The 24996-nt window shown below is 52.1% G+C and overlaps 1 protein-coding gene and 1 non-coding gene across 6 annotated transcripts; both read left to right on the top strand.

The window, feature by feature from the left end:
• The first annotated feature begins 1134 nt into the window (after positions 1-1134).
• PTCH2 (patched 2) lies at positions 1135-19289 on the top strand. 5 transcript variants are annotated; one of them, XM_043877461.1, is made up of 22 exons: positions 1146-4005; positions 4420-4612; positions 10547-10736; positions 10845-10914; positions 11047-11138; positions 11873-12068; positions 12666-12787; positions 12940-13087; positions 13164-13295; positions 13376-13531; positions 13615-13707; positions 13974-14099; positions 14192-14310; positions 14408-14756; positions 15074-15161; positions 15255-15397; positions 15481-15661; positions 15789-16069; positions 16158-16295; positions 17811-17953; positions 18040-18139; positions 18511-19289. In XM_043877461.1, exons 1-22 carry the CDS (start codon positions 3934-3936, stop codon positions 18775-18777), a joined length of 3399 nt encoding a protein of 1132 aa, XP_043733396.1. In that variant the 5' UTR covers positions 1146-3933; the 3' UTR covers positions 18778-19289. The 5 variants fall into 5 exon arrangements, with proteins under 5 accessions (XP_043733398.1, XP_043733397.1, XP_043733396.1 ...); XM_043877460.1 differs by having other exon boundaries at positions 1147-4005; positions 10547-10715; positions 14849-15161; XM_043877459.1 differs by having other exon boundaries at positions 2003-4005; positions 14849-15161.
• Positions 19290-21940: 2651 nt separating this feature from the next.
• Positions 21941-22058, top strand: LOC122678415. The gene has a single exon (XR_006336091.1). It is a non-coding gene; the product is annotated as a U5 spliceosomal RNA (small nuclear RNA).
• The last annotated feature ends 2938 nt before the right edge of the window (positions 22059-24996 follow it).

Below are 24996 nucleotides of genomic sequence, written 5' to 3' on the forward strand. Positions count from 1 at the left end.
TTTGTATACTGCTTTCTAAATAGTTAAATGTGTCTGAGGAAAGGGGAGATGGGTGTGGGAAGGACCACCCAGACAGAAGGTCTAGAAAGCTCAGCTCTGATGGAGCTGACAGGGAGGGAAAGAGGCTAAGCAGGAGAACACATTCTACTAGAGGTCAGGATGCCCCGTCCTCAACCTGAGCCATCTGCCACCACCCAGAAGGCTTCCATCAGGGGCTTTTCTGCCATGGATAAACAGGGAAATTCTACTCTGATTGTTTGTTTTTTTGGCTGCACCGGGTCTTAGTTATGGCATATGGGATCTAGTTCCCCGACCAAGGATTGAACCCAGGCCCCCTGCACTGGGGACACAAAGTCTTAGCCACTGAACCACAGGAAAGTACCTCTACTTTGATTCTTAATCCTCTCTCCTTACCTCGCCATCGAGGTAAAAGGTCATTTTCTGGTTGCATCCTCTAGCACTAGAGACTTGGCAGGTCTTATTGGCATAAATCTGCCTAGAGGGAAGGGGCATACAGTACTAGACGTGGTCCCTAAACATAGTGGGTGGCAGTGGAGGGCTGCTCAGGTCTCTGCTTCTCTCCTCCACATCTCAGGGTTATTGACTTTGGCCCAGATAACAGAAGCCAGCCCAAAGCCAAAGCGTGGCAAGTGAATAGCTTAGGGAATGGCAGGGAAAGAAAGCCTGACCTAGTCCGCCCTCATGGATCCTACCCTGAAGCCAGGCTGACCACTTTCCCCAACAGTATGACTGTGTGTGTTTCACCTCAGCTTTCCTGGCACTGCTCCTAGCCCACATATATTATCTCCTTTAAACTTTAGGGCAATGTCACACTATATAATCTGCCCAAGATCTCATAACCAGTAAATGAAAGATCCAGACCTTAAATCATGTCCTTTCCTTTTAGATTCTGTCACCCTCCCACTTTTCCCATCCAGTTCCTCTCTCTTCTGGAAATTTCCGAGTATTCTAGCTCATAGTGGTTTCCCCTGTGGTCTGTGTGCTCCCTCTTAGGCTATGAACTTTTAAAAAGCAGGTACCCTGGAGAAGGAAATGGCAACCCACTCCAGTATTCTTGCCTGGAAAAGTCCATGGACAGAGGAGTCTGGCGGGCTGAAGTCCATGGGGTCACATGACTGAGCATGTGTGCACGAGGGTGGAGGGAGATGGGTTGGTAGCAATAAAGTGGTAGAACTAAAAAAAAATAAAATAAAAAGCAGGTACCCTACAACCTCAGAGCTTAGAAAAGGATGGATCCATAAGAGACCTTAAGGAATGTTTGTCCCATAAATCAGTAGTTAGATTTACTCCTTGGTGGTGATGAAGGATGGCTTTTCTCTTTTGTTTGTCTTTGGAGAATTTCTCTGGTTTGGGCCAAAGACACATACCCAGATCCAGTGGAAGTGACTGTGAACCAGGCTATTCCATAGTTGAAGCAAGCTGCTTATAGAGAGAAAAGAGGAGCTTCATCCCTCCCGGTCCCTGGGATCTGTGGCTTTAGATCACCAACTGGTTGAGCTCAGCTATACTTAGGAACTCACTTTGTTGGGGAGAAGAAAGGTCACTTTGGAGCTCAAAGCAGCCAGAGAACACCAGGCCCTGGTTGGAACTGTTGGAACTACAGACCAATTCCTCTACCCTGGTCTTTGGACCTTACAAAGCAGGAAATTTGCTCAGGAGGCAGGCCCTGCCATTAAAGCATCCATGGATGTGCTGTTAGCAGTGGTAGGCCTGGTGTGGAAACAGAGTCCCAAGGCCCAGATGACTATAAATCTATTTCTCCATGGACTTTATGTCTGCAAATCTAGCAAGAAGGAAGTCTCAAGAACTACTTACAGCAAATCCTCTCTGCTTCTAGTCCTGATGACACCTAGCCATACCCATCTTTTGCTGGAACTGCAAAAGCAATCTAAGGGCCCATACAACCTAGTTTAGAGGCTCTTTCTATTTCCAGAGAATTGCTGAGGGTATGCTTAAAAAAATGTTGATTTGGGGGGGGGGGCATTTTTTTTGACTGCGCTGATATTTAGTTGCAGCATGTGAACTCTTAGTTGCAGTAAGTGGAATCTAGTTCCCTGACCAGGGATGGAACCTGGACCCCCTGCCTTGGGAGCACTGAGCCACTGGACCACCAGGGAAGTTCCCTAGGCTACACTTTCTTTATCTGTAACAGGACCCTCTTCTCTATGACAGGGAGGAACAAAGTGCTATGCTGGATGAACACCCACTAGGTGTTCACCCCCTCGGCCTAAAATTCCCCTTTCCCCAGAACTGAGGAGAGATCTCCAGGGAGATTATGTTAGTTGACACAAGTTTTCAAGAAGCAGTTTGGTAATATGTAGCAAGAGCCATAAAAATGTTCATACTTTTTGACCCAACACACTTCTGGGAATCTGTCCTAAGGACATTCTCCAGATGATTGATACAGAGACTATGCAGTAATATGAAATGTTTATGATGTAATCATAAACAAATCTGGAAGAATTGACCAAGATATCGGCCAGAGATAATAGTAGTTGTGTTACAGTAATGTGTTTATTGGAGATTCTTTCTTATCTTTCTCAAACTTTACATGCTGGTATATTGATTTTACCCTCCTGTGCCATTCAGGGTTAATCAGTCAGGAACCTGCAGAAACAGCATGCTCAGAGGCCAGATAGTTGATGAAAGTTTAATAAAGGGACTATTTTCTGTTTCCAAGTCATTTCCAAGACTAGTTTCTGCAACTCTCAAATGATTCATTCAACAATTATTGAACACCTACTTATTATCTAGTGAGGCAGGCAGACTTTCAAGTACATAAATTGTATCAAATGCAATAATATATAAATTAAGTGTTATAAGGAGCACAAAGAAAGATGCAACTATCCGTTAGGAGGGTGGTGTGAATCAAGAAAGGCTGCAAAGGGACATGGTTAACTCATCTCAGTTTCAGGGGGTTTTGTTTTGGTTTGGGGAGGTTGGCCACACCACTCGGGCCTGTTCCCCGACTAGGGACTGAACCCCCTTACTTTGGCAGTGAAAGCGCAAAGGCCTAATCACCTGACTGCCACAGAGTTCCCTCAAGTTCAGTTTTGAAGATGGTCTGCCAAAACAAAAGGGCCCCAACATGTACAAAGGCAGAAATACATGGCTTAACATGGTGGGTGTAGGAATTTCCGTGTAACTCTGCAGGGCTGGAAGGAACATGGGGTATGAAGGAACTATGGGAGAGAAGATTTTAGATTCTGCAGAGCGCTGTACTCCACGTGGGCTTTGTGTTTTGGAGCTATAATCAGATTTGCATTTTAGAGAGATGACTATGGCCTCAGTGGAGAGAAGGAACTGAATGGGGAGAGAATGCACGCAGAGAACTGTAGAAAGAAGTCTTTGGGTCTTGGTTGGGTCGACACCTCTTAGCACTGAACTCTCCTGACTTACATTTGGCCAACACCTCGCCTCTCCAGGATCTCCCTCCCTCCCTCCCTCCTCCTCCCCGAGGGCCCGGCGGACGCCCGGGCGGGGAAGCGAGGCGGAGGGTGGCCCTGCCTGGGTGGTCTCCCGCCCCGCCCCCCCCGCGGCGCTGTTGCCTAGCAGCAGATCCGGCCGCTAGGCTCCGGGTAATTTGCGGGAGACTCAGCCAATGGGAGGGCGTAGCCCCAGCCCGCTCCCTTTTTCTGGGACTGCAGACGCCTCCTCGGCACTGCGGTCGCCAAATCCAACCGCGCCGGTCCAGTTCCTGCACGCGGGACCCACTCCGGCTCCGGCTCTGCTCCCCGAGCCTCACTGCCCGACTCCTCACGCTCGCGGACATCACTGCACACCCTTATCCGCGTCTTAGCGGCCCCGCTGAATTCCGACGCGTAACTCAGCGGTACACCGGGCCAGGCCAGTCTATGAGGGCTCCCAGATAACGCAGGTTGGGGGCGCCCATGCCCCCCCATACCCGCCAGCATGGCTCGGCCGCCACCTCTCGGGGAGCTGCCCCCGGGCTACACACCCCCAGCTCGACCTGCAACACCCCAGGTGAGTGGAGGGGAAGGCGGAAGAAGGAACCGGGTCTGCAAAATGTAATGTCTCTAAACCCTGGGAAAACTCTGTGTGTGTGTCCTCAGCATCTGCCTGGTGAGAGAGAGGGTGTCTATGTCGACCTCTGTCCACCTGAGAACCCGTGTGTGTGTGTGTGTGTGTGTGTGTGTGTGTGTGTGTATCCTATCTCAGAAAATGAATCTGTGCCTTCTTCAAGTGTGTATTGGGTGGGAGGCAGGGAATGGAGTTAAATTTTTTCCAAGTTTGGGCCCGTGTCTGTGTAGGTCCTCCCTGTCTTGCATCCAGAAACCAAGAAGCTAGAGCTTGGCATAGGGTGGTATAAGGAGAAAAGGGAGAGGTTTCATGGGTGGTTGCAGTAATGCCTGGCTGACCCTTCTCTTTCTATCCCAGATCCTAGCTGGGAGCCTGAAGGCTCCGCTCTGGCTCCGTGCTTACTTCCAGGGCCTGCTCTTCTCTTTGGGCTGCGGGATCCAGAGACACTGTGGCAAAGTGCTCTTCCTGGGACTGTTGGCCTTTGGGGCCCTAGCACTGGGTCTCCGTGTGGCCATCATTGAGACAGACCTAGAACAGCTCTGGGTGGAAGGTGAGTTGTGGGCACTGGCTGTAGTTGCTTGGATATAGTAAGCCCAAGACAGGAATAGGGTGAGAAGCTGGCTATTGAGTTCTAGTGGGCTTTGCTCTGGGTGGAGGGGGCACCTGCCTGCCAGAGCCTGGGCACCTGGGAGCACTGCTCCTCCCTCACGTATAAACGGACATCTGCAGATGGTGGAGCCTGGTGAACAGGCATATGGAGCCTGTGAGTGTATGTGTGTTTATTTAGCATTTACTGGCAATCTTTTATATGTATTTGACTGTACTGCAGTGTTTGTAAGGCAACTAAAACAAGACCCATCTTTCAGTAGCAAGGAAAGTAAAATACATGCTGTGATGTAATATACAATATAATACAAAGCAGAAAAAAATTGTGTCATATAAGAGAAGGCAGGGAGAGATCACATCTGAGTAGGAGAAATAGAAGTGTTAGAACTAGAAGGCTGGGGGAACTGATAAATCATCTGGCAGGCCTCCAGGGAGAGGTCCCATACATCGAGGGCCCCTGCAAGTGTTTAGTGGAAAAGTGTCACAGAATCTGCACTTTGAGGCAACAGCAGAGTCAAATGGAACCAGATCTTTACTTCCTAAGGGAAGCATTAGATTAAAATGATTTATTATTAATGGTTTGGACATAACTCCCCTTTCCTGGGGCCTGGTATGACAACCCTTTAACAGAGTCAAACTCCTCTCTGTTCTTTCCTGGGAAGTTTGCATTTGTGGGCTCCCCCAGATCTCCCCCAGCCATGGCCCACACCCAAAGGCAGGGCCAGGTTAGACTCTCACACCCCTAAGTTATTTTAAATGCTGGCACGCCTGAGGATCCAGAGCAGATGTTTCTTGGAGCCTGCCTGCCTGTTAGGATCCCACACCTCATCCTACCCTACCCCCCACCCTCTGCAGACTCTCACATATATACACACTCCAGGCCAGCCCTGGGGTCCAGAGCAGATGTTTCTCTGTGCCTGCCTGCCTGCTTGCCCGCCCGTAGCCCCAGGACAAACATGTGCATACACGAACAGACACTTACCCCCACCCACACCATTGCTGCCTGGGTGGTCCCAAATGACTCTTGGATTTCCTGCCACAATAGAGGCTGTCTCCCACCCTTCTTCCTTCTCCATTCCCCAGATCTTCCCAGTCTAAACACTGCTTGAACCTCCATGTTTCCTCATCCTCTCTCCTGCATTCCAGCACAGGCCAGGCTTGATCTCACTGGAGTTTTGGTGTTCTTAGTGGGAGGGTCATATAAGAGGACAGGAATCAATTCCTCGGTCTTTTTCCTTTGTTTTGGAACATCACTCTGCTCTCTATTGGGGCTGGAGGTGAGTTGAAAGCAGTGATCCTGACCTGAACTTTTCTCTGAGGCTTCTTCCAGCAATACCCTCGGCAATGAGGACTGATGGGTATTCTCCATTCCTTTCCTGTTTTGCTAATACGGAGAGCAAAGAGAGAAGCATGGCATTAGCTCTGAGAGTTCTGGACTCACCAGCTTTGCCATGGTGAGATTTGGAATGTGACTTCTCCTTCCTGGTCAGTGTTAAAGGTGAAGGACTCAGAGATAAATTCTCTAAAATAAAAATCCCAGGAAATTGCCTGGTGGTCCAGTGGTTAGGACTCTGTGCTTTCACTGCCGAGGGCCCTGTTCAGTCCTTGGTCAGGGAACTAAGATCTTGCAAACCAGGTGGTGTAGCCAAAAAAATAGTAACAAGAAAGAAAGCAAAGAAAAATCACAATGTAGAGTCCAACTAGTACTTTCAGGAACAGTGATAGAAATGGTTTGAAATTGGAGCTGTCCCTGAAGATAAGGAACATACAGCCCTTCTGTCTAGAAGGCAGGTGACAGCCAGGTATCAATTGGTGGAACCACTATTCACTCAGATTCCCAAGGCTGAAACCTTGAGAGCCAGTCTCAGTTCTTCTTGCTCAGTTAATTGGTTACTAAACAATTAAAATTCTTCCTTCTCAGCCTCTCTCATGAGGGATCCCTTCTTTCCACCCTTGTGGCAGTTGCTCTAGCTAAGACCTGGCAGTACACCCCTTACTGTATCATTTAGAATGCGTTTAGCCACATTAAGGAGAGAGAAAGGGAAAGGGAGAAAGGAAGAGGATTGATTTATTACTTCCCTCCTCCCCCGCCAACAAGAAGTCTAGCAGTACAGAGTAGAGAAGTTCCACAATAGATAACTCAGCAACCTAAGGACATCAGCAAAAGGTTTTTCTATCTTTCTCCTCTGCCTTCTGTATGTTGGGCTTTTGCCCTCAGGTTTATCACGCTTTCTCCCAAGGTGGCTGCTGCCGCTGCCATGGTAGAAAAGGGAAGTCATGCCTGTCTTGCACACCTTTTTTGAAAGTGAGGAAAATTTTACTACCCACCCCTTCCCACCACCCACCCCCACGGACTTCCCATTTGGTTATTTTGGCAAGAACTGTGTAGCATCCTATGTCTAAATCCTTCACTTGGCAAAGACAGTGGAATTATAAATGACTTCTTAGACTCATCAAATTTCAGCTTCTAAGGCTGGGGAGGGGCCCAGCTGCCCTGAATCACTAGGCCTTTCTGAGGATGGCCCAGGAAATCTAGGTCGGTTAAGGGGCTGCCCTTTCCCCTCACCTTTAAATCTGCCTCCACACCGCCCTCCTGTGGTGCATCTAAATCTGACCAAGTCAGTCAGTCTCTTACTGCTTCCCTTAGTGCTTAGAGCTTAGTGCTAGACCCCTTATAGAATCTGCCCGAAATACCGGAAACCTGGATTCAGTCCCTGGGTCGGAAAGATCCCCTCGAGGAGAGAATGGCAACCTACTCCAATATCTTGCCTGGAGAATCCCATGGACAAAGTAGTCTAGTGGGCTACAGTTCATGGGGTCGCAAAGAGTCAGACACAGCTGAAGCGGCTTAGCGCCCACATGCACACAGAGCCCTTCCACCACTCTTCTGGCTTCCGGGTAGTCTCTAGAATCAAGTTCAAGCTCCCCAGCACACTCTAGGTTGCTTCCCCAGCTTTGTCTCTCCAGCACTCTTAGCAGCCCAGCAGTGCTGAGCCCCTGACAGTTACCTGCACACACTTGGTCCAGAACCCCTTTCCCTGGCTTCTTACCCTGGCCAACTCCTGTTCATTATTCACAACTCAGCTCCGGAATATTTAAGGTGATGAAAAAGCCAGGTCATCTCAACTTCTCTGCTCAAAACCTCCCATGGCTCCCATTTCATACAGAGACAGCCTCAGTCCCTACAAAAGCTTACAGGTCCTTACATGTGAAATTTCTAGACCAAAGATTGTGAACGTTTCTGTGGGTCCTAAAATATATTGCAATATCATGTGTGCTCAGTCATATCCGACTCTTTGTGACCCCTGTGGACTGCAGCATCTCCTGAAGTTCCTTCACTATTTCCTGAAGTTTGCTCAACTAATGTCCACTGATTCAGTGATGCTATCTCAAGACTGTTGAAAGACGGTAAGTTGCATTCATTGGATTACCTATAAAGTGGACTCTAAGCATGCTCTAACCAGTTATATTATCCATTTTGTAAAGTTTTTAACAGATGTGATGATTTTGAGTCTCCTTCCCCTGTTCTGCCTACTTTCTCCCCACTTACTTACAGTCTCATGTTTTCTTTAGTTCTTTCTCATGTTTCTGTCATATCATTTCTCTCATGGCAACTATTGAATGATAATTCCATATCTGTAGCTCTTGGGTACTGGACAACTTCCTAAGTACTTCGCTCATATTGATTCTGTGTATTTATTTATTTTTGGCTGCGCTCTGTCTTTGTCGCTGCACACAGGCTTTCTGTAGTTGCAGAGAGCAAGGGCTACTCTCTAGTTTCGGTCTACAGGCTTCTCATTGCGGCGGCTTCTCGTGTGCAGAGCATGGGCTCTAGGGTGTGGGCTCAGTAGTTGTGACACAAGGGCTTAGTCGCTCCGAGGCATGTGGAATTTTCCCTGACCAGGGATCAAACCAATGTGCCCTGCATTGGCAGGCAGATTCTTAACCACCGGACCACCAGGGAAATCCCATCACTTTGGTTCTCAAGCCACCAAGGTGGGCATTGTCCCCATTTCTCAGATGAGGAAATTGCAGGTCAGAGAGACTAAATAGTTTACCCCAAGCATCAGAGCCAAGACCCAAAGCCAGGTCTGTTTGGAAGCCTTTGTGCTCCCCCAGACACCTGCTGTCTCTTCTGGCCTGCACAGTACACCCCGTTCATCTGTCCTCATAACGCACCATCACTGTCAGCCAAAACATAACTTTCTCTTCCTCATTTTCTCTGAGGACTCCTTATTCTCTTTGATGCTGTATTTTATTATTTCTAACATTTATTTATTTATTTGGCTGTGTCGGGTCTTAGTTGCAGGACTCAGAATCTTCATTGCAGTATATAGGATCTTCCATTGTGGCGAGTGGGCTTGCTTAGTTGCCCCAAGGCATGTGGGGTTTTATTAATTCCCCGATCAGGGACTGGAGTCATGCCCCTTGCATGGGAAGGTAGATTCTTAACCACTGGACCACCAGGGAAGTCCTTTGATACTGTTTTAAATTGTGCCTGTCCCTTTCTCTTGCTTTCTCATTAGCTCTGGGTTGCTTCTTTCTTCCATACCTCGGTCCCCTCAGCAAATTCCCTTATTGTGGGGAGCTTATCTCTGCCCTCTGCTCCTGTCCCTCCTTGTGGCAGCTCTGGCCTAAGCCTGGTGAAATAAACACTGAGGTACAGGGCTGCAGAAGCAGGGACTCAGGAAAGGAAGAAAAGAAATATGTGGAATTGACAGCAGAGAAGGCGGGATGGCTGTGTGAGACTGTTCATTGCGGGGGGTGGGGGGGTCAGGAATGTGACTGGGAGTGGGGATGAGCATAGGGGTGAATCTGTGATGAGCGTGACCAGGAGTTTGGGGCTCTCATGAGTGAGGGGATTATGTGGGTTTGAAAGAGATGGAGGGGTATGATGATCCCAAGTAGGACTGGAGTCTTGGAGAAGCAGTCCAGTGGGCCCAGGAAGAGGCCCCAGATTGGGAAAAGCAGGACTGGGCCTAAGACCAGGCCACGTCCACAAAGCCTCCGGGGTGGTTTGGCCTTAGCCCTTGTCTCCCCCAAACCATAGTCAGGTCATAGCATCCCTCAAACCTCCCTGCCTCCCCAGGCCTCTGGTACAGAGCTGGCCTCCGCAGCCAGGGTAATGCAGAACTTGATCAAGAAGATGAAGGCAGGCCTGGTGCTAGAATTCATAAATGTCTGGACTGAGAAACTGGTGAACAGGATCTTCTTCTGCCAGCCCACTTTGATGTCACCTCTGCCAGGGTCCATGAGCTATTTCCTGAGAGGAGGCAGTATGCTGACAGCATCACACTGAAAGGCCGTTTGATCCTCCCCCTCACTTGTGCCACTACAGAGTCATTATTGCCAGACATTTACCCAGCCACCCACCCTCTTTACAGAGCAGTTTGCAGAAAGGTGTATGAATATAAACCACTGTCTGGGACAACCTGAGCTAGGAACCAGCCCCAGCATTAGACCTGTTCCTTTAGGACACCCTCCAACAGCAGCCTCCCTGTCAGCCCCTTTGTCCCTCGTTGTCCTCCCTGCCAGAACAGAGAGACTGAGTGAGGGGCTCCCTTATCAGGACACCCCCAAACCCTACCCTGGCCCCGCTCCTGTTGATTGCTCATTTTTAAGTTACTTGCTGCAAACACAGCCAGCCGGGTTCATGCTGAAACCTTAGGTCTCACAAGAGTTCCAAAGAGCCACACAGCTGGACCTCTCCACTCCAGATTCTGAAACAAGAGCCAGGAGCCTGGGGCCTCAGCATGGCCATCAAGGAGAAGTTTTTCCCACTTGTCCTGGGAGGCCTCTGGGGTTGGGGTCCCACACTCCCTGGAGCTTGGATCCACCGAGGCTCTTGCCCCCCAGCTTTCTCTCTCTGTTCTGGCAGCGGGCAGCCGGGTGAGCCAGGAACTGGAATACACCAAGGAGAAGCTGGGGGAGGAGGCTGCGTATACCTCCCAGATGTTGATACAGACCCCGCGCCAGGAGGGAGAGAACATCCTCACGCCCGAGGCACTCGACCTCCACCTCCAGGCAGCCCTCACCGCCAGTAAAGTGCAAGTATCACTCTATGGAAAGTGAGTCTGGCTGAGCCCCCGAGCAGCTTGGGAGCGAGAGGTGCCATAGCAGGGCTGGAGCCGGAGTTGCCCTCTTCTACTGACGTCCCATGCCCCTGGCTATTGCAGGTCCTGGGATCTGAACAAAATCTGCTACAAGTCAGGAGTTCCCCTAATTGAAAATGGAATGATTGAGCGGGTGAGTCTCTTGCACTGTCCTCTGAGACAGGGTAGAGGTGGAGCCTTCTCTGCAGCCGGGGAGGTGGGGAAGGGGGAGCGTAGGGGCATCTCGGGGACAGGACTGATGTTTGGCCTGGGATGTCCCTGGCAGATGATTGAGAAGCTGTTTCCATGTGTGATCCTCACCCCCCTCGACTGCTTCTGGGAGGGAGCCAAACTCCAAGGGGGCTCTGCCTACTTGCCGTGAGTGCCGCTGCTGCCGCTCCGGGGCCCTGCTTCATCCCCTGCCAGGACTTCCCCAGCAGAAAGGAGGGACGGTGAGCAAAAGCTCACCAGGGCCTGATTACCACCAGGCCAGGGTCAGGGCACAGGCAGCCTCAGGGCTCTCTCCTCATCCCCCTTCTCCTCACCTCTGAAGGAAAGGCAGACCTGTGTTGTTTAGATAAAACATGAAGATCTGTAAGATCTGAACAAAGGAGAAAAAAGATCCCCAGGAGAATGGATACATGTATATGTATGGCTGAGTCCCTTTGCTGTCCGCCTGAAACTATCACAACATTGTTATTGGCTGTATCCCAATATAAAATCAAAAGTTGTTTTTCTTTCTTTTTTTTTAAAGAAAAGATCCCCAGAAAGAGACTTTGCCAGGGAGAGTTAGCTAGGTGTCAACTCAGCTGCTGCCCAGGCCATAAAGAAAACCTGTTACAGGCAGGCGCCTGTATGGTTATGTATGAGAGCCAAGGGTAGACGGTTTGGGAAGGAATGAAATGGGGCTTTTGTGAGTCTCTTCCTTGTGTTAAGTACCGTCTGTCTTGAGTTCCGTCTCAGCTCCTATATCCATTCAGAGTTCACTGCGGCAACCTGCTGGACTGAGCCTGCACGTGGAGTGGGGTGGGCTACCCCGTGGGCCCCATGGCAGTAGCCTGGAGGATGGGCATTGATCCCTGATCCTCACCGACCACAAACTATCCCTGCAGGGGCCGCCCTGACATCCAGTGGACCAACCTGGACCCAGAGCAGCTGCTGGAGGAGCTGGGCCCCTTTGCCTCCCTTGAGGGCTTCCGGGAGCTGCTAGACAAGGCACAGGTGGGCCAGGCCTACGTGGGGCGGCCCTGTCTGCACCCTGACGACCTCCACTGCCCATCGAGTGCCCCTAACCATCACAGCAGGCAGGTGGGTTCCAGCCAGGTCTGCAGGGGAGAGGTCATTTCCTTCCCTTTCCCCTCCTGTTCCCCTGTTCCTGGAGAGAGCAGACTGCTCTATGCTCTGCCCCCTACTTCCTGGACACTGTTACCCTGTCCACACAGCACTCGACACCTGGAGTTTTCCATTCCCATTCAGCTCTCCTAAGGACTCCTCAAATAGCATATGAATCCCTTTGGCTTTTTCTAAGCCCAGAAAGGCTGGACTTCATCAAAACACACATGTACAGAGAGACCAGACAAATTAGATAAGCATGGGTGTCATACCTGGTTTCCTGAGTGTCTGTGTGGCCCTGTGAATGTGGACCTTTTCCCAAAACCACCAAAGTTCAGCCAGCTCCTCCCCGCAGCCTGTTTCTAGGCCTCTGCTCCCTCTTGTGGTCTCCTCCCTGCCAGCCTGTAGCTGTTCGCTTACAGAGCAGGCAAGAGGCCCAGCACAACAGTATCTACACCCCAGGCCCACGGAACTCTGTGGCAAGCATGGTTCCTGGAGGTGCCCGCCCAGAGACACCTAGTTACCCACAAGTAGTAGGGCCTGGAGTAACGAGCTTCTCTCCACCCCCTCCAGGCTCCCGACGTGGCTCAGGAGTTGAGTGGGGGCTGCCACGGCTTCTCCCACAAGTTCATGCACTGGCAGGAGGAGCTGCTGTTGGGAGGCATGGCCAGAGACCCCCAAGGACAGCTGCTGAGGTAGGACCATCCCCCCAGGAGTTGCCAAGGGGATGCCCCAGGCATGGGGAGCCACACCCTGATGCCAGGCAGCTCTGGCAAATGCCCCTTGCACATGCCCTCCTAGTCGTTCAGACCAGCCCTGACTCCTGCTTCTCCTACACCACCGCCAGGGCAGAGGCCCTGCAGAGCACCTTCCTGCTGATGAGCCCCCGCCAGCTCTACGAACACTTCCGGGGTGACTACCAGACCCACGACATTGGCTGGAGCGAGGAGCAGGCAGGCACGGTCCTGCAGGCCTGGCAGCGGCGGTTTGTGCAGGTCAGCGTGGAGCTGGCGGGCATAGTGCCCAAGGCCACTGCCTCCTCCTGCGCCTCACACCACCCTGTCTCTCCAGCTGGCCCAGGAGTCCCTGCCTGAGAACGCATCCCAGCAGATCCACGCCTTCTCCTCCACCACCCTGGATGACATCCTGCACGCCTTCTCTGAAGTCAGCGCCGCCCGCGTGGTGGGGGGCTATCTGCTCATGGTGGGTCCTCTTGGCACCTTGCCCCGCACCACCAGCCCCACGTGGGAGCCCCCATCCCAGACTGCCCTCTCTCCCCACAGCTAGCCTATGCCTGCGTGACAATGCTGCGGTGGGACTGTGCCCAGTCCCAGGGTGCAGTGGGCCTCGCTGGGGTGCTGCTGGTGGCCCTGGCGGTGGCCTCGGGCCTGGGGCTGTGTGCCCTCTTGGGCATCGCCTTCAACGCTGCCACCACCCAGGTAGGCCAGGTCTGCGGGCAGACTTGGGGCCCACAGCCCGGGCTGCTCAGATCCTCCAACTGCCTGCCCCCACGCCCCTCCAGGTGCTGCCTTTCTTGGCGCTGGGCATCGGCGTGGACGACATATTCCTGCTGGCACACGCCTTCACAGAGGCTCCATCTGGCACCCCTCTCCAGGTGAGGCGGCGTCCTCCTGCCTGGGTTCATCCCAGGCCATGCTGCTGAGGGTCCCAGAGCCGCTTGGTTTGAGTGACTTTGGGCTGGTAATAAGCCTCTCTGTGCCTCGCTTCCTCATCTGTAAACAGGGGTAATCATAGTGTTTGTGTGGTAAGGGGTGTGGTGAGGATCGGTAATTCGAGTGCTTAGAACAGGGCAATAAACGTTAGCTGCTGTGTGGCTCCTGTCCCTCCCCTGCCGTCCTTCACTCGGCCTTGTCCTGGCAGGAGCGCACAGGGGAGTGTCTGCAGCGCACGGGCACCAGCGTCACACTCACGTCCATCAACAACATGGTTGCCTTCTTCATGGCCGCCCTGGTTCCCATCCCTGCACTGCGGGCCTTCTCCTTGCAGGTGAGGCCTCACCCATGGGGCCCGGGCTTGGCGTGGGCATGGAGCCCAGCGGGCTTCATCCAGGTTTTGTGCCCCTCCTGCCCACCCCGCAGGCAGCCATAGTGGTGGGCTGCAACTTCGCAGCCGTGATGCTTGTCTTCCCCGCGGTCCTCAGCCTGGACCTGCACCGGCGCCACTGCCAGCGCCTGGATGTGCTCTGCTGCTTCTCTAGGTACCCCTGTCCCACCGGGCCGTCCCTCCTGAGCCCCATCCTGTCCTGTCCCCTTGGCACCATTTCCAGACCCTCACCCCCTCTCTGCCTCTTCCAGCCCCTGCTCTGCTCGGGTGATTCAGATTCTGCCCCAGGAGCTGGGGAACGGGACGGTACCAGTGGGCATTGCCCACCTGACTGCCACGGTTCAAGCCTTTGCCCACTGTGAAGCCAGCAGCCAACATGTGGTCACCATCTTGCCTCCCCAAGCCCACCTGGTGCCACCACCTTCTGACGCTTTGGGCTCTGAGCTCTTCAGCCCAGGAGGGTCCACACGGGACCTTCTAGGACAGGAGGAGGGGACAGGGCAGAAGGCAGCCTGCAAGTCCCTGCCCTGTGCCCGCTGGAATCTTGCCCATTTTGCCCGCTCTCAGTTTGCACCCTTGTTGCTCCAGTCCCACACCAAGGTAAGCCTCCAGGCCCGGGCAGGTCAAGGTGGGACGTGGCACAGACTTCTTAGATGTCTCTGGGCCTCCAGCTTAGTCGCCTCTTCCCACAGGCTGTAGTACTGGTACTTTTTGGGGCTCTCCTGGGCCTGAGCCTCTATGGAGCGACCTTGGTGCAGGACGGTCTGGCCCTGACTGATGTGGTGCCACGTGGCACCAAGGAGCATGCCTTCCTGAGCGCCCAGCTCAGGTACTTCTCTCTGTACGAGGTGGCTCTGGTGACACAGGGTGGCTTTGACTACGCCCACTCCCAACGCGCCCTCTTTGATCTGCACCAGCGCTTCAGTTCCCTCAAGGCCGTGCTGCCCCCACCGGCCACCCAGGCACCCCGCACCTGGCTCCACTACTATCGCAACTGGCTACAGGGTAAGAGGCGAGGAGACGGGCCGGGAGGACTGCGGCTGGCAGGAGCCCCCAGAGCCCACAGGACAACTGGACTCCTACCCTGTCCTCTCCCAGGAATCCAGGCTGCGTTTGACCAGGACTGGGCTTCTGGGCGCATCACCCGCCACTCATACCGCAATGGCTCTGAGGATGGGGCTCTGGCATACAAGCTGCTCGTCCAGACCGGGGATGCCCAGGAGCCTCTGGATTTCAGCCAGGTTGGAAGAGGACCGGAGGGCTGGGGAGCACAGAGGGGCTCCAGGCCCCATGGGCCCAGCCTTAACCCCCTCTGCCTCTGCAGCTGACCACCAGGAAGCTGGTGGACAAGGAAGGGCTGATCCCACCCGAGCTCTTCTACATGGGGCTGACCGTGTGGGTGAGCAGTGACCCCCTGGGTCTGGCAGCCTCGCAGGCCAACTTCTATCCCCCACCCCCTGAGTGGCTGCATGACAAGTACGACACCACGGGGGAGAACCTTCGCAGTGAGTCCCGGGGGAGCCCAAACTGCCTGGACCTGGGCCCACACAGGCCCTCCCCTGAAGCCCTGCCCACGGCTGCCCGGTGCTCACCGGCTGCCCCTCCCTCTCCCTCCGCCCCCTCCCTCAACAGTCCCGGCGGCCCAGCCCTTGGAGTTTGCCCAGTTCCCCTTCCTCTTGCACGGCCTCCAGAAGACTGCAGATTTCGTGGAGGCCATCGAGGGGGCCCGGGCAGCGTGTGCCGAGGCCGGCCGGGCCGGGGTGCGTGCCTACCCCAGCGGCTCCCCCTTCCTCTTCTGGGAGCAGTACCTGGGCCTGCGGCGCTGCTTCCTGCTGGCAGTCTGCATCCTGCTGCTGTGTACTTTCCTCGTCTGTGCGCTGCTGCTGCTCAACCCCTGGACGGCTGCGCTCATAGTGAGTCTTGCAGGAGTGGGGCTGGAGGGACCCATAGCTCCCCCACCTGCCCTGGCCAGGAGCCCTGTGTGAGCCCTGCCCTCCCCAGGTACTGGTCCTGGCGATGATGACTGTGGAGCTCTTTGGCATCATGGGTTTCCTGGGCATCAAGCTGAGTGCCATCCCGGTGGTGATTCTTGTGGCCTCCGTAGGCATTGGTGTCGAGTTCACCGTCCACGTGGCTCTGGTGAGCACAGGCACTAGGAGAGGGGTGGGCCAGCTGATTCAGTTTTCAACAAATACTGTGTGCTCAGGACTGGGGAGATGAGAGCAATACAGACACACTATCTTCAAGAATGTTGAGATAAACAAGTAAGTAAACAAATAAGCATCCATTTCAGTAGAGAGGAGAGACAAAGGCCTAACCAGAATGGGATGAGGACAGAATGGAAGGTGAGAAAATGGGAAATGACGGTTGTTTTGGATGGATTTACTATGGATCAGAGCGATGGGGTGGTAGCTCGATGACAGCGTAAAGGCGAGATCCTTCCAGGACAGAGATGCAGGACAGAGGTGGGCTGGCCTCTCCCACAGCTTCATGTTGTCTGGCAGAGGCGGGGTGGGGGTGGGGTGGGGGCAGTGGACCGGTTGGGAGCTCCAACACAAACCTGGCCAGACCCCACAAACAGCTTCTTTCTTTCTTCCCCCATAAAATCCTTATTTTTCTGATTATAAGAACAATATAGACTCCTTGGGGGACAAAAAAGTCAGCATGCAGAAACATACCAAGAAGGAATCAGAAAGCCTCTGAAATGCTACCCTGAGAAGTATCCATCCTTCTAGACCAGGCATTAGCAAAGTTTTTCTGAAAAGAATCAGATAGTAATATTTTAGGCTTGTCAGGCAATATGGTCTTTCTACCAGTGTAGCACAAAAGCAGCCATAGATGCTATGTGCATGAACGGGTGTGGCCGTGTTTCAACAAAACTTTATTAACAAAACCACGGGACAGGCTATAGATGGCCAACCTAGTCTGAAAGAAAGTGAAAGTCAGTCCTCAGTCGTGTCCAACTCTGCCACCCCATGGACTATGCAGTCCATAGCATTCTCCAGGCCAGAATACTAGAGTGGGTAACCTTACCCTTCTCTAGGGGATCTTCCCAACCCAGGGATCGAACCCAGGTCTCCCATATTGCAGGTGAATTCTTTACCAGCTGAGCCACCAGGGAAGTCCAACCTATTCTAGACATCTCTGTCTCATTCATCTAGCTCAGTTGGTAAAGAATCCTCCTGCAATGCAGGAGACCCAGTTCGATTCCTGGGTTGGGAAGTTCCCCTGGAGAAGGGATAGGCTACCCACTCCAGTATTAATGGGCTTCCCTTGCTCAGCTGGTAAAGAATTCACCTGCAATGTGGGAGGCCTGGGTTTGATCCCTGGGTTGGGAAGATCCCCTGGAGGAGGGCATGGCAACCCACTCCAATATTCTTGCCTGGAGAATCCCCATGTACAGAGGAGCCTGGCAGACTACAGTCCATGGGGTCCCGAAGAGTCGGACACAACTGAGTGGCTAAGCACACACAGCACATGTCTCACTCATCTATACAGGGTTACCCACATGGACTTGTGCTTGGGTCCTGCCCAGTTCCCAGGAACTCGGTTCACCTGGCCTTCTATGGGCCAGGCATAGGTGAGCCTTGGGGACATAGATGAGCTGGCCGTGGTTGGTCGAGGAGCAGCTCCAGGACCACTTTGTTCCCCCAGGGCTTCCTGACCGCTCAGGGTAGCCGGAACCTGCGTGCTGCCCGGGCCCTGGAGCGCACATTTGCCCCAGTGACTGATGGGGCCATCTCCACGTTGCTAGGACTGCTCATGCTTGCTGGCTCCAACTTTGACTTCATTGTAAGGTAGGGGAAGGCTCAGGGCAAGGAGGCAGGGCTGGCCTGCACTGGATACAGGACCTGACCGGGCTGACCCCTCTTAACACCCCCAGGTACTTTTTCGTGGTGCTGACAATACTTACACTCCTGGGCCTCCTCCACGGGCTCGTGCTGCTGCCGGTACTGCTGTCCATCCTGGGCCCCCCACCAGAGGTGACCACACCATCCTGCTCCCAGCCCAGGGGGCGGGGTGGGACAGAACCAAGACAAAACACCCTCAGTGGCCAACAGACAGGGCTCAACTCACAAGGCCCCCTCCCCATGAAGTACCACCAGCTGAAGTTAGCAGCCTCCCCTTTTGCCCAGACATCATGTCCCTGCCCTTCAGCCCTCCTGACTTCTTCCTGGGACCCACCTTAGCCTTTAGGTGCAGGATTGGCCCCTGGTCTCAAATCCTGTCCCTTGTTAGCGCTTGTCGCCTGCTGGAAGCCACCAAAGACCTCAGCTTCCCAACCAGGAAGTCGCTGAAGGGCGCTGAGTCCCTAGTAGCCCCCAGGCTCACTGAGGCTGCTGTTTCCCCCCAGGTGGTACAGATGTACAAGGAGAGCACAGAGGTCCTGAGCCCCCCAGCTCCACAGGGAGGAGGGCTCAGGTGGGGGATATCCTCCACCCTGCCCCAGAGCTTTGCCAGAGTGACTACCTCCATGACTGTGGCCCTCCACCCGCCCCCACTGCCTGGTGCCTACATCCACCCAGCCTCTGAGGAGCCTGCTTGGTCGCCTGCTGCCACACCAGCTGCCAATGGCCCCAGCAACCTCGGCTCTAGGGGACTGTGTCCAGCCACCGGGTGAAGAGCAGCCGAAGCATGGAGACCCCATTCAGGCCACACGAAGTCACTGGGAAGCAGTGGGGGCATTGCTGAAGACAGGGCGCACTCCTGGGGAGCCCTGCTGCTGCCACCTCATCCCCTCCCCTGACTGGGCCATCGGAGACCTCCCCGAAATCCACACAAAGCCACCGCTGTCTAGGCTGTGAGCAGCCTTGCATGCCCGGCTTCTCTGGGCCTGGGCCTGTGTCTGGGTGGGGTAAAAGCCAGCACTTCAGGCTGCAGTGCAGCCCAGACCCCCCTCCCACCCCACACTGCTGTCCCCAGCAGACCAAGCCTGAGGGATCCTGTTAGCACCCTTTGCTGGGCCTGGTCCCCACTGCTTGGTGACTCCTGAGGAGGCACTCTGTATCCCTGCCCATCTCTCACCACATAAATTATTTATATGGAGATGTTTATTTTTGTAGTTTGGATGTTAGCTATGCTGAAAGTTTTATTTTTAAAAGAGTGAAATATATTCTATGTGAACTCATCTCAGTTGACGTTGGTGCTTTGTGTTTGGATAGTTGTGAGTTTGCACATAGACGTGTCAGGGCCTGAGGTCCTAGCCCTCTAGTCCTCCATGTGTTTATTCACCTGGCAAGTGAAGACGATGTGCAGCAAATGTGTTGGTCACATACTTGGTAACGGTCTGGCTGAAGTGCTAAGTACACAAAATGATACAAATGTTTTTGGTGTCAAAACCCCACTGTGTGGCTTTCAGAGCCATCATAATCCAGCCTTGCGTTCCTCTCCAGATTCACTGGCCACATCCTGTTTCAGCAGCCTGCGGGGACAGGCAGAGGGACACAGTCATCGAGAAAGTGGCCAAGGGAATTCCCTGGTGGTCCTGTGGTTAAGACTCGGTGCTCTCATTGCCAGGGGCCCGGGTTTGATCCCTGGTTGGGGAATTAAGATCCCACAAGCCTCTTGACATGACCAAAAGAAAAAAAAAAATGGCCAAGTGAAACAGAGATGGGGAGGTGTTTTAGGAGTTTTGTGCCCAGACCAACCTCCAAGGCAGAGGCCTCTGCAAGTCAGTAGTTGGCGTGGGGCCCCAGAGGCATCTGTGCAGGCAGCAGAGGATCAGCAGGGCCACTGTAGAAACCGAGGTTGCGCTGGCAACCAGTGTTGCTGTTCAGTTGCTCAGTCATGTCTGACTCTGCGACCCCCTGGACTGCAGCACGTCAGACTTCCCTCTGGCCACTGTCTCCCTGAGTTTGCTCAAACTCATGTCCATTGAGTTGGTGATACATCCAACCATCTCATTCTGGGTCACCCACTTCTCCTCCTGCCCTCAATCTTTCCCAGCATCAGTGTCTTTTCCAATGAGTCGGCTATTCACATCAGATGGCCAAGAGTATTGGAACTTCAGCTTCAACATCAGTCCTTCCAATGAGTATTCAGGATTGATTTCCTTTAGGATTGATTGGTTTGATCTCCTTGCAATCCAAGGCACTCAAGAGCCTTCTCCAACACCACAGACAAAAGCATCAATTCTTTGGCGCTCAGCCTTCTTTATGGTCCAGCTCTCACATCTGTACATGACTAGTGGAAAAACCATAGCTTTGACTAGCAACCAGTGAGGCGCTATCTTTAAGCTGTTTGTTCTGTAAAGGTTGAACAATCCCATTGTGCAGAGGTCTGGACTATTCTGGCCACAGCCCTGGGTGTAGTCTCATGTGATGGATGGGAGGGAGAGGTCTTTTAGTGCCCTCCAATTATCCCAGCTCAGTCTCAGCTGACACACACACAGCCTGGGTTCCAGCCACACACCAGGAACAGTCCCTCCCCCAGAGCACTGCCTTCTCACACCCCACCCCACCCCACCAAGCCAAAGGCCAGAAAATCATGTTCTGACCTAACATTGGGAGTGGAGAGGGGGGACACCTATTGCGACTGAATCAACACTGAACCAAAAAAGAGAAGGTGGTTGGCTTGGAACCAAGAGTAGGGAGTGCATCCGGTATGCCCAAGAGATAGGCCCTGGATTTGGGTCCAGTGGTGTTTGGGTCAGTACGGAGCAGCTTTGGGGTAGAGCAGGAGAGCTCACCAGGCTGGAACAGTGCAAAAGATGTCACCCCCCACCCCCAGAAAAATCAGACATCCTCTCTGAGCTTCAGCGTCTTCATCTGTGAAATGGAAAATTACAGTCCATTTTGTAGGCTGCTGGTTTTTCCTTTTAGGATTGTAAATTAAATATTCATGTAAGAAGTGGCCTGGCTTCTTCATGGGTACTGTCTATTTTTGTAGTTTGTGATATATCGAATGCTTAGTGAATAAACCTAAAACACTGAACGGTGTTGTGGTATGGCACTAGCTGAAGGATTCCAGCCAACTGGAGCTGGACCGCCCCAGGAATAGTCGGTTCCAGGGCGCTGACCACAGCCAGTCGTGGGGACAAGTCCCAGTGTTTGCAGGGCAAACCACCCTGTGTCGCACTGTATACTACTCAACCCTCTGACTCCAACACCATTTCATGGCTCCCCATTGATGAGATAACAAGATCAAAGCCAAGTCCTTTCCAGGCCTAACTGGATCTAGCTTCTGCCATCTTCCCAGCTCTCTCCAGACATCTAAAGGCCAGATTCACACCCTCATTCAGACACACCACACCCTACTCCAGACAGGCTGAATTACTTTCGATGTTCACCTCCCACGACTTCACAGAGGCTACTGGAGAACTCGTTTCCACTTCTCATTCACCGGAACTATCCTTCCAGATAAGTTGGATGCCATTTCCTCCCAAAGGGGTGGTGACGGCAGGGGTCTGCGAGAATGAAATGACAGGGCTTTAACCTCAGCCTCGGTAAGGAAGCGTCGGTTTCCCGGCGGACCCGCAAACAGAGAGAGAGCTGCAGTCCTGAGGTGCCCACAGCGCCGCCCGGCCCGGCCGGTGAGTGGTGTCTCCCAGCGGCGGAGCCGCCTGCGATTTGCATACCCATAGTGCACCACGAAAAGACGATTTCACGCGCCTGAATTCCAGCCCCACGGGGGGTTTGTCCACTGTTGGAGGGGACAGTACCTGTTAGAAACCTATGGTCTGTGCAAATTCCACTCAGGGTGCTCAAACCACGCGGGAGCGGAGCAACCATAAGTGAACAGAGTGTTAAGTTGCTCTGGGAGGTTCCAAGCGGAATTGCGAAGACATACTCTGGTTTCTCTTCAGATCGTATAAATCTTTCGCCTTTTACTAAAGATTTCCGTGGAGAGGAACAATTCTGAGTCTTTACCCAATTTTTTGAGGCCTCGTTCTTTAACGAGGCTACATTTTCTGAAGTTAAAAATTAGAATCTAATGACTGAGAAGGTTTATTTTCCCAAATATAACTCAGGAAGATAGAATACATGAGGTGTTTCTTCAGTGATTTGTAAAATAAAGTGTCCGGCCTGCAATGTCGGAGATCCACGTTCAATCCCTGAGTTAGGAAGGTTTTTTAGGTTTAAACATATAACAACTCACTCCAGTGTTCTTGCCTAGAAAATCCCATGGACGGAGGAGGTCTGGGAGGTTGCAGTCCATGGAGTCAGCAGAGTTGGACACGACTGAGCCACTTCACTTCAGTTGGTTATTATTTGTGTTGTAACTGTGGGGGTTTTTCTGCGTGTTCTACTTACATAGCTCTGCAGTAAGTCATTTAGAATAGGGCAGGTAAAATCGAAAAGTCACCTGATGTTTTTCATTTAAGGCACCAAAAGCTTCCCAGATGGCGTTAGAGATAAAGACACAGCTAGACGTAAGAGATACAGGTTCAATCCCTGGATCCGGAAGATCCCTTGGAGAAGGGAATGGCAAGCTAACTTCAATATTCTTGCGTGGAGCATCCCTTAGACAGAGGGACCTGGCAGATAGCAGCCCATAGTGTCGGACACGACTTAAGCGACTAAACACGCAAGCATACAGGAAGTGGGTAAACACAGTAATTCTCTCTCGCGCCAGGGTATGCCAAGTCGTGTTCGACTCTGCGACCCCATGCACTGTAGCCGGCCAGACACCTCTCTCCCTGGGGATTCTCCAGGCAAGAACACTGGAGTGGGCTCCTAGGGGATTTTCCCCACTCAGGGATTGAACCCAGGCCTTCCATATTGCAGGCGGATTCTTTACCGTCTGAGTCACCAGGGAAGTCCCATCAGACTACCTGCTTCCTTTCCCAGAGGTTGTTATCTGAGGAAAATTAGCTGAGGCACGCTGGTATGACTTACTTCAGACTGTGCCTGTTCAACACTCACTCAATGCCACTTTTCCATTCTAAAGATAACACGGTTCTTTCCGTTAAGGAGTTTAATTTTTTGGTGGAACCAAGAACTTAGAAAGAAAGAAAGAAAGAAAAAGGGTAGATAATATATAATCTCTGTGAAAAGTGCCCTACAGAAACAGCACTATGAGAGAACAAGGCTAGCTACCAAATGTGTTCTCTTGTCCCTAGATCTACATCCCTTCTAGGGGAGATCACCTAGGCCTGTGGATTTCAGTGAAAGTCGCTCAGTCGTGCCCGACTCTTTGTGACCCCGTGGACTGAAGCCTGCCAGACTCCTCTGTCCATGGAATTCTTCTCCAGGCAAGAATACTGGAGTGGGTTGCCATTTTCTTTTCCGCAGATCTTCCCCACCCAGAGATTGAACCCAGGTCTCCTGCATTGCAGGCAGCCTCTTTACCATCTGAGCCACCAGGGAAGTGACTTTTAAGTGGTTATCATCTCATACTTGGTGTCCTCCAGATTCACAGCCATTAGCAGATCCTACCGACTCCATATTCAAAATGTGTGCTTCATGCAAACAGATTTTTACCTCCTCAAATGTTACCAAGCTAAGAGCAAGGAAAACTTTTCCTCCCAATATTATCTTTTCTTTCAGCAAAAGGAATTATGCTCTGCTTGGTCTGCACTGTGCTTTTCTCACCAAAGACCATGGATTTTTTTTTTAACATCACTGTAGGACTATACCATAGTTAATTTAACCAGCCCTCTAAATTAAACCAGTCCTCCAGGACATAGAGCTTTTCTTCTTCAGTTTTCATTATCTAAGGTGGTATTAAGGGTAACCACATTTTCAGTCTTGAGAGATACAATAACAAATAACTTTTTAACCCATGTACAACATGTAAAATCCATGAGAAAGAAGAATAACTTTATTTTTTTTTTCCAAATAGTCAACTAGGGACTTCCCTAGGGGTCCAGTGGTTAAGACTCCACATTTCCACTGCAGGGGGCACCAGTTATTAAAAGATCCCTGGTCAGGGAACTAAGATGCCGCAAATCCAGAGGCACAGCCAAAATAAAGTCAGTCCCTAATTTCATATTGATAGTATCTTAATGGAATAAAATAATATTTAAATAAGAAAGTAAAGTCATCACTGAACATTTACAGAGCACTGATTATGTGTCAGGGACTGGGGAAGTAGAAATGAATTAGGCTCCACTCCTGGCCCCAGAGATCTTTCTTCAGGGAGATCTGGATCCTCAGGAAGACGAAATGTACAACAAATGAAAGGAGAGCATGGGGAGTCCTCAATAACTGAGAAGAAATCCAGGGATAGAATACCAGTGTGTTTTTAATTAATTTTTATTTTTGGCTGCACTGGTGTCTTCTTTGCTGTGCACGGGCTTTCTCTAGTTGCAGCAAGTGGGGGTTGCTCTTCGTTGCGGTGTGAGGGCTTCTCATTGCCATAGCTTTTTTTGTTACAGAGCACAGGCTCTAGTTGCTCAGGCTTCAGTAGTTGCAGACTTGAGGCCTCTAGAGCTCAGGTTCGGTAGTTGGGGCCCAAGGCCTTAGTTGCTCCAAAACATGTGGAATATTCCCGGGCCAGGGATGGAACTCATTTCTCCTGCATTGGCAGGCAGATTCTTTTTTTTTTTTTTGGCAGATTCTTATCTACTGTGCCACCAGGGAAGTCTGAGGACCAGTGAATTTTTGCAAAGGTAGTAGTTGAGTTACTAATGTTTGGAACCACCAGTATTTTGAGTGCTCTAAAAGTGAAACATTCTATTTTGTCCAAAGGGCAGTGGGTAAATAGAGAAACTTAAAGGGCATAGGACTGACAATTTTAGACAGGTCAAGAGGCACTGTAGGAAATGGTTGGGGAGGAGGTCTCCACTGGAGTGAAGGCAGGAAGATTAGTAAGAGCCTGTGGCAGTAATTCCTGCCACAGATAGGACTGGTTGAACTGGGGTAAGAGAAGTGAACCAACTGGAAAGATCTTGTAGGAA

This window comes from Cervus elaphus, chromosome 20 (assembly GCF_910594005.1).
Source record: "Cervus elaphus chromosome 20, mCerEla1.1, whole genome shotgun sequence".
Classification (NCBI taxonomy): domain Eukaryota; kingdom Metazoa; phylum Chordata; class Mammalia; order Artiodactyla; family Cervidae; genus Cervus; species Cervus elaphus.